This window comes from Astyanax mexicanus, unplaced genomic scaffold, assembly GCF_023375975.1.
Source record: "Astyanax mexicanus isolate ESR-SI-001 unplaced genomic scaffold, AstMex3_surface scaffold_62, whole genome shotgun sequence".
In the NCBI taxonomy this organism is placed as follows: Eukaryota; Metazoa; Chordata; class Actinopteri; order Characiformes; family Acestrorhamphidae; genus Astyanax; species Astyanax mexicanus.
This window is the reverse complement of record NW_026040072.1, coordinates 33,925-42,500: the sequence shown is the minus strand read 5'-3', so window position 1 is coordinate 42,500 and position 8,576 is coordinate 33,925. Positions and strand designations below refer to the sequence as shown.

Here is an 8,576-nt window from a genome sequence, read left to right as displayed (position 1 = left end):
AGGCGGAGTCTGTAGGTATAGTGATATACACCGAGGAGGCGGGGTCTGTAGGTATAGTGATATACACCGAGGAGGCGGGGTCTGTAGGTATAGTGATATACACTGAGGAGGCGGGGTCTGTAGGTATAGTGATATACACCGAGGAGGCGGGGTCTGTAGGTATAGTGATATACACTGAGGAGGCGGAGTCTGTAGGTATAGTGATTTTGAATGATCTCTGTTTCTCAGGATGAATCACACTCAGGTGTTAAATGGGTTAAAGGTCAGAGAGTTGATAAACTTACAGAGACGCCCTGGAGGCCCACCCACCCTGTGAGCAACTTCCTGTGTGTGTGTGTGTGTGTGTGTGTAAGAATGTGTGTGTGTCTGTGTGTGTGTGTGTGAGAATGTGTGTGTATGTGAGAGAGTGTGTGAGTGAAAGAGTTTTGTGAGTGAGTGTGTGTGAGGTTCAGGTGTGTAAGGTGTTGAGGTGAGGAAGGTGTTGAGGTGTGGAAGGTGTTGAGGTGTGGAGGTGTGGAAGGTGTTGAGGTGTGGAAGGTGTTGAGGTGTGGAAGGTGTGGAAGGTGTGGAAGGTGTTGAGGTGTGGAAGGTGTTGAGGTGTGGAAGGTGTTGAGGTGTGGACGGTGTCGAAGGTGTTGAGGTGTGGAAGGTGTTGAGGTGTGGAAGGTGTTGAGGTGTGGAAGGTGTTGAGAGTGTTGAGGTGTGGAAGGTGTGGAAGGTGTTGAGGTGTTGAGGTGTGGAAGGTGTTGAGGTGTGGAAGGTGTGGAAGGTGTTGAGGTGTGGAAGGTGTTGAGGTGTTGAGGGTGTTGAGGTGTGGAAGGTGTGGAAGGTGTTGAGGTGTTGAGGTGTTGAGGTGTTGAGGTGTGGAAGGTGTGGAAGGTGAGGATGGTGTTGATTAAATTCTGATTGTTGTTTTATTTGCAGCTTCAAAAATTGCATCCCTCCCGACCTCCAGAATCCTCAACAACTTCAGGAACCTTCAGCAAGTTCAGCCTCCATCGGGGTCCTCAATAAAACCACAGACTCAGGGTCCGCCCCCAGGCTACAGTCTCCGCCCACTCTGCACACACACACACACACAATCACATGAACACATCCACACACTAACACAAACACACACTGACACACTCTCACACACACACTCACACACGTGCAATCACATAAACACATCCACACACACTCCTTCTTGGTTCTTCTCTCTATGATCACTGTAATATAAAAATTACAGCAGATTGGACTCTTGAATTCTGACTCTTATTTATATATAATTTTTGTTTCATTTGCAATAATTAGTTGTTATTGCTGCATTTATTTATTGTTATTTGATGTGGGTGATTTGACTGTTTTTTTCTTGCTTTATTAATAAACTTTATTGTGTTATGTTTTATATTTACTGTGTGAAAGTTCAGATATAAAGACCATCAGGGTTCTGCACTGACCCTCACTTATAATAAAGATATACTGATTAATTAATGTATTAACAGATTGATTTACTGACTGAAGAGGTGAAGAGTATATAAGAAAAACCTGCAGAAGGTGAAGAATGAAGAGAATGTGAAAACTGGAGAGTGATTTGGGGAGAGTGATTAAGGGAGAGTGATTTGGGGTGAGTGATTAAGGGAGAGTGATTTAGAGAGAGTGATTAAGGGAGAGTGATTTGGGGTGAGTGATTAAGGGAGAGTGATTTAGAGAGAGTGATTAAGGGAGAGTGATTTGGGGAGAGTGATTTGGGGAGAGTGATTAAGGGAGAGTGATATGGGGAGTGTGATTAAGGGAGAGTGATTAAGGGAGAGCGATTTGGGGAGAGTGATTTGGGAAGAGTGATTAAGGGAGAGAGATTAAGGGAGAGTGATTTGGGAGAGAGATTAAGGGAGAGTGGTTTGGGGAGAGTGATTAAGGGAGAGTGATTTGGGAAGAGTGATTAAGGGAGAGTGGTTTGGGAGAGAGATTAAGGGAGAGTGGTTTGGGAGAGAGATTAAGGGAGAGTGGTTTGGGGAGAGTGATTAAGGGAGAGAGATTAAGGGAGAGTGATTTGGGGAGAGTGATTTGGGAAGAGTGATTAAGGGAGAGTGGTTTGGGAGAGAGATTAAGGGAGAGTGATTTGGGAAGAGAGATTAAGGGAGAGTGATTAAGGGAGAGTGATTTGGGAAGAGAGATTAAGGGAGAGTGATTAAGGGAGAGTGATTTGGGGAGAGTGATTAAGGGAGAGTGGTTTGGGAGAGAGATTAAGGGAGAGTGATTTGGGGAGAGTGATTTGGGAAGAGAGATTAAGGGAGAGTGATTAAGGGAGAGTGATTTGGGAAGAGAGATTAAGGGAGAGTGATTAAGGGAGAGAGATTAAGGGAGAGTGATTTGGGGAGAGTGATTAAGGGAGAGTGGTTTGGGACAGAGATTAAGGGAGAGTGATTTGGGAAGAGTGATTAAGGGAGAGTGGTTTGGGGAGAGTGATTAAGGGAGAGTGGTTTGGGAGAGAGATTAAGGGAGAGTGATAATGGAAGAGTGATTAAGGGAGAGTGATTTGGGGAGAGTGATTTGGGGAGAGTGATTAAGGGAGAGTGATTTGGGAAGAGTGATTTGGGGAGAGTGATTAACTTGCGAGTATTATAGAGTTAGGAGATCTTATGTTTCAATACAAATATCCATATTTGACGCTACTTATTAATAATGTAACGCAAAAACAAAAAGTGTATAATATATTTATAAATCAATTATCTGTCCCACCTCTACTGAACAGTACATAAAAGCAGTACATCTGATCAGGTAATATGTGTAATATTGGGTTTACAATTCAGTAATGCTGACAATTTTAAAACATTAAACTCCAGATATAAACATTTTAAAATACAGTTATAATCCCATTAAATTCCAGTTATAAAGCTTTTAAATTTACCTTTACAGTCTAAAACCTGTTTACTGGAAAATAAAACTGAAATATACATGTAAGATTTCTTAGCATTTTTAGGAAAACACATCATTCTAATTCCTAAAATTAAAGGAAAGTTCTGGTCAAGGGGTTAATTAACATTTTTATTTAAGTTGTGCTCTTAGGTAGTGAGGACTCGCTCTCGGGCTCCATCTAGCGGTAATGTCTGATATAACGGGGGAATCCGCTGATTTATCCTCCTGTACCCCAGGAGGCGGTAAGAAGCGGCCCCGACAGCCTCTATCCCAAAAACTACAGCTCCCATGAGGCTGTGCGGCGGTGTATAGGCGGAGTGAGGAGGTGAGGAGATTCAGATGTTTAAACTAAGCTGTTTGTTTGTGATTTCGGAATAAATAGGCGGGTTTTGAGGGACGTGGCTGATTAAAGTTGGGAGTTGTTGGTTTAAATGTTCATTATTAAGAGTTTTATAATATATACAATGTGTAGTTTAATAGGTAGCGTTAGCTGCTCTCAGTGAGGAGAATCAGACTGTAAATAATATAGAATAGTTCGATAAGGCATTTTTACTGCACTGAATTTGTCATATGGTTAATAGCAGAGCTTAACTTTATAATGTAATCCTGTGTGTGTTTGGGAGAGGTAATTCTTCTTCTTCTTCTTCTTGTCATTATTATTATTATTATTATTATTATTATTATTATTATTATTATTATTATTATTATTATTATTATTATTAATCAAATGTAGCATGGCAGCACAGTTCAGTGGATGTTTGGTCCAGAGAATGTTGGGTTCAGTTGGTGGTGGGGTTGTGGTGGAGGAAGGTGGAGTAGTTTAAGTGTAATAGTCTGTTTATATTTAGTAAAGTCTGGTATCAGTTCTATTAAATGATGCTGTTATTTATATTATTAAATGATGCTGTTATTTATATTATTAAATGATGCTGTTATTCATGTTATTAAATGATGCTGTTATTTATATTATAAAATGATGCTGTTATTCATGTTATTAAACGATGCTGTTATTCATGTTATTAAATGATGCTGTTATTTATATTATAAAATGATGCTGTTATTCATGTTATTAAATGATGCTGTTATTTATATTATAAAATGATGCTGTTATTCATGTTATTAAATGATGCTGTTATTTATATTATAAAATGATGCTGTTATTCATGTTATTAAATGATGCTGTTATTTATATTATAAAATGATGCTGTTATTCATGTTATTAAACGATGCTGTTATTTATATTATTAAATGATGCTGTTATTTATATTATAAAATGATGCTGTTATTCATGTTATTAAACGATGCTGTTATTCATGTTATTAAATGATGCTGTTATTCATGTTATTAAACGATGCTGTTATTCATGTTATTAAATGATGCTGTTACTTATATTGTTAAATGATGCTGTTATTTATATTAATAAATTATGCTGTTATTTATATTATCAAATGATGTATGTTGTTATTTGTATTTTAAAATTATGTTGTTATTTATATTATTAAATGATGCTGTTAATCATGTTATTAAATGGTGCTTTTAGATCCAGAAGCAATTTTTGGGTGTGATGTCATAGGTCATATTTGCTACCACATTTTTTTGATTATTTTTCTCCCTTTTCTCCACAGAATCTGCAGGAGGAGGAGACAGGCTGAGGTCAGGTGATCAGAGATCAGGACTTGAGCATTAATGTAAGAAAATGACGTTGAGAAGCTCCAGCGCATCTTCAGAATTTCTCCACACTGAACCTTCCGGCACAGGAATGCAGAACGATACAGTCCAGAGAACCTATCAGTGCTCCGAGTGCGGGAAGAGCTTTAAGCGGCAGACCTATCTCAGCACTCACCAGAGAATTCATACTGGAGAGAAACCGTACCAGTGCTCCCAGTGCGGAAAGTGTTTTAGTGTTCAGAGCAATCTGCAGATACACCAGCGCACTCACACTGGCGAGAAGCCCTACCAGTGCTCCCACTGCGGGAAGAGCTTCACCGTCCTGAATAACCTTCAAAGACACCAGCGGACTCACTCCGGCGAGAAGCCGTACCGCTGCTCCGACTGCGGGAAGAGCTTCGCCAGACAGAACCATCTCCAGCTCCACCAGAGGATTCACACCGGAGAGAAGCCATGCTCCTGCCCGGTTTGTGGGAAAAGCTTCACCAGACAGAATCACCTCCTGCTCCACCAGCACGTTCACACTGGAGAGAAACCGCACTGCTGCTCGGACTGCGGCCAGAGTTTTAGAGACGGAGGCAGTCTCCGAACACACCGGCGAATTCACACCGGGGAGAAACCGTACGACTGCTCCCACTGCGGAAGGAGCTTCACCAGGGCTGGTCATCTGCTGCTACACCAGCGCATCCACACCGGAGATAAGCCATACTACTGCTCAGAATGTGGGCGGAGCTTCAGACATTCAAACACCTTAAAGACACACAAGTGCATCTTCAGGGAGGAGCAGAATAACGACACCTGTAGCTGATTTGGGTTTAAGGTCCGATGTGTAAACGATCCTCTACCAGATCACTGCGATCAGGTTCTGATCTACCTGAGATGTTTTACAGGATTTTTAGAATTCTTATATTACGAATAAAAATCCTCCCCAGAACTGTTCAGCTTTATTGTGTGTGTTACATTGTGTATGTGTGTTTGAATGTGTGTTAGATTGTGTGTGTGTGTGTTAGAGTGTGTGTGTTTAAATGTGTCTTTGAGTGTGTGTTAGATTGTGTGTGTGTGTGTTTAAATGTGTCTTTGAGTGTGTGTTAGATTGTGTGTGTGTGTGTGTGTGAGAGAGAGAGAGAGGAGTAGTCTGTTCTGTTCTGAAGCTCTTCGAATCATTAACTCAGGTGAACGGATTGTACAGGAAAATGATTCTGTATTGTAAAGTTTTTTAATAAAGCGCTGCAATCTAGTGTCTAGTTTGAGTTCCTACAGTTACTGTTTGTTCTGACTTTTTTAATCAAAGTTCATTCACACAAATAAACATTTATTACAATACAAACATGTCCATTTTGTTCTTTTGAACAAAAATAACTGTACCCCTGACGTGATTTTTCATCACATATTCACCATGGACAATAATAACATACATAAGTCTCCTGTTTTGGCTGGGAAACTACTGTATTTTACCCCTTTTTCCCACTGTCCTCCCATATTAGTACTTTCCTGTAAATTTTCCATATTTCATTATAATATTTATGAGGAGACAGGACTCTGACTGCTGTGTGAATGGGAAATCTCTTAATGTCAATCGCAGTGCCAATTCAAGAATAAAGTTCCGCCTTTTTTTTGTGTGACCAATTTTTTTATTCGTTTTGATACCATTAGTAATTTTACAATAATTCAACATCACAAAGAAGAAACAAACAGCAACCAAACCCACCCTCCCCATCCCCTTGGTCAGGGGAAGGAGTTTGGCCTATGATGGCTTTTGTGGCACGAAACTCAGCAGTGGATGTTGTTGGTGCCAGTTAGACAACATACTGCAATTTCAGACCTCTGAGCGGTCGGGGGAAGGAGTTTGGTCTACGATGGCTAATGTGGCACGAAACTCCGCAGGCAACCCCGTAGGTGCTAGTTGGACAACATCCTGCGATTTCAGACCTGTAGGTGGTCGGGGGAAGTAGTATGGCCTACGTTGACTTCTGTGGCACAAAACTCAGCAGGTAACCCCGCAGACAACCTTTGAGGTGCCGGTTGGACAAAATATTTCGATTTCAGATCTCTGGGTGGTCGGAGGAACAAGTTTAGCCTACGTTGACTTATGTCACACGAAACTCTGCAGGCAAACCTAGAGGTGTAATATGGACAACATAGTGCGATTTCAGTCCTCTGGGTGGTCGGGGGAAGGAGTTTGGCCTATGTTGACTTCTGTGGCAGGAAACTCTGCAGGCAACCTTAGAGGTGCCAGTTGGAACACATACTGCGATTTCAGACCTCTGGGTGGTCGGTAGAAGGATTTTGGCCTACGTTGACTTCTTAGGCACGAACCTCTGACGGCAAACCCAGGGGTGTCAGTTGGACACCATACTGCGATTTCAGACCTCTGGATGGTGGGGGAAGGAGTTTGGCCTATGTTGACTTCTGTGGCACCAAACTCTGCACACAACCCCAGAGATGCCAGTTGGACACCATACTGCGATTTCAGACCTCTGGATGGTCGGGGGAAGGAGTTTGGCCTATGTTGACTTCAATGGCATCGAACTCCGCAGGCAACCACAAAGGTGCCAGTTGCACAACATACTGCGATTTCAGACCTCTGGAAGATCGGGGGAAGGAGTTTGGTCTACGTTGACTTTTGTGGCACCAAGCTCTGCAGGCAACCCCAGAGGTGCCCGTTGGACAACATATTGGAATTTCAGACTTCTGGATGGTCGGGGGAAGGAGTTTGGCCTATGTTGACTTCTGTGGCACCAAACTCTGCAGGCTACCCCAGAGGTGCCAGTTAGACACCATACTGCGATTTCAGACCAGTAGATGTTCGGGGGAAGGAGTTTGGCCTACGTTGACTTCTGTGGCACCAAACTCTGCAAACATCCCCAGAGGTGCTAGTTGGACAACATACTGCGATTTCAGACCTATAGATTTTTGGGGAAAGGAGTTTGTCCTATGTTGACTTCAATGGCACCAAACTCTGCAGGCAACCACAAAGGTGCCAGTTGCACAACATACTGCAATTTCAGACCTCTGGAAGGTCGGGGGGAAGGAATTTGTCCTACGTTGACTTCTGTGGCATGAAGCTCTGCAGACATCCCCAGAGGTGCCAGTTGGACAACATACTGCGATTACAGACCTCTGGGTGGTCGGTGGAAGGAGTTCGGCCTACGTTCACTTCTGTGGTAGGACACTCTGTAGGCAACCTCACAGATGCCAGTTGGAACAGCTACTCCAATTTCAGACCTCTGGGTGGTCGGTGGAAGGAGTTTGGCCTACGTTAACTTCTGTGGTAGGAAACTCTGTAGGCAACCTCACAGATGTCAGTTGGAACACATACTTCAATTTCAGACCTCTGGATGGTCGGTGGAAGGAGTTTGGCCTACGTTGACTTCTATAGCACGAAACTCTTATGTCAACCCCAGAGGTGCCAGTTGGACACCATACTGCGATTTCAGACCTCTGGATGGTCGGGGGAAGGAGTTTGGCCTACGTTGACTTCTGTGGTAGGAAACTCTGTAGGCAACCTCACAGATGCCAGTTGGAACACATACTTCAATTTCAGAACTCTGGGTGGTCGGTGGAAGGAGTTTGGCCTACGTTGACTTCTATAGAACGAAACTCTTATGTCTACCCCAGAGGTGCCAGTTGGACACCATACTGCGATTTCAGACCTCTGGATGGTCGGGGGAAGGAGATTGGCCTATGTTGACTTCAATGGCATCGAACTCCGCAGGCAACCACAAAGATGCCAGTTGCACAACATACTGCGATTTCAGACCTCTGGAAGATCGGGGGAAGGAGTTTGTCCTACGTTGACTTCTGTGGCATGAAGCTCTGCAGGCATCCCCAGAGGTGCCAGTTGGACAACATACTGCAATTACAGACCTCTGGGTGGTCGGTGGAAGGAGTTCGGCCTATGTTGACTTCTGTGGCACCAAACACTGCACGCAACCCCAGAGATGCCAGTTGGACACCATACTGCGATTTCAGACCTCTGGATGGTCGGGGGAAGGAGATTGGCCTATGTT

General features: G+C 43.1%; 2 protein-coding genes across 4 annotated transcripts in view; both read left to right on the top strand.

Annotated features, from left to right (window-relative positions):
- The window catches only part of LOC103036555 (serine-rich coiled-coil domain-containing protein 2), a 12,164-nt gene extending 10,687 nt beyond the window's left edge, over positions 1-1,477 (top strand). For all 3 annotated transcript variants that reach the window (XM_049474163.1, XM_049474162.1, XM_049474164.1), the window contains one exon: positions 925-1,477. In XM_049474163.1, coding sequence (XP_049330120.1) covers positions 925-1,014 — 90 coding nt within the window. In that variant the 3' untranslated portion in view covers positions 1,015-1,477. The remainder of the gene's footprint in view (positions 1-924) is intronic.
- An 861-nt stretch (positions 1,478-2,338) lies between these two features.
- LOC125798584 (gastrula zinc finger protein XlCGF7.1-like) lies at positions 2,339-5,803 on the top strand. The gene is made up of 2 exons (XM_049474166.1): positions 2,339-3,223; positions 4,524-5,803. The coding sequence occupies exon 2, from the start codon at positions 4,595-4,597 to the stop codon at positions 5,372-5,374; it is 780 nt and encodes a 259-aa protein (XP_049330123.1). The 5' UTR covers positions 2,339-3,223; positions 4,524-4,594; the 3' UTR covers positions 5,375-5,803.
- Positions 5,804-8,576: the final 2,773 nt, after the last annotated feature.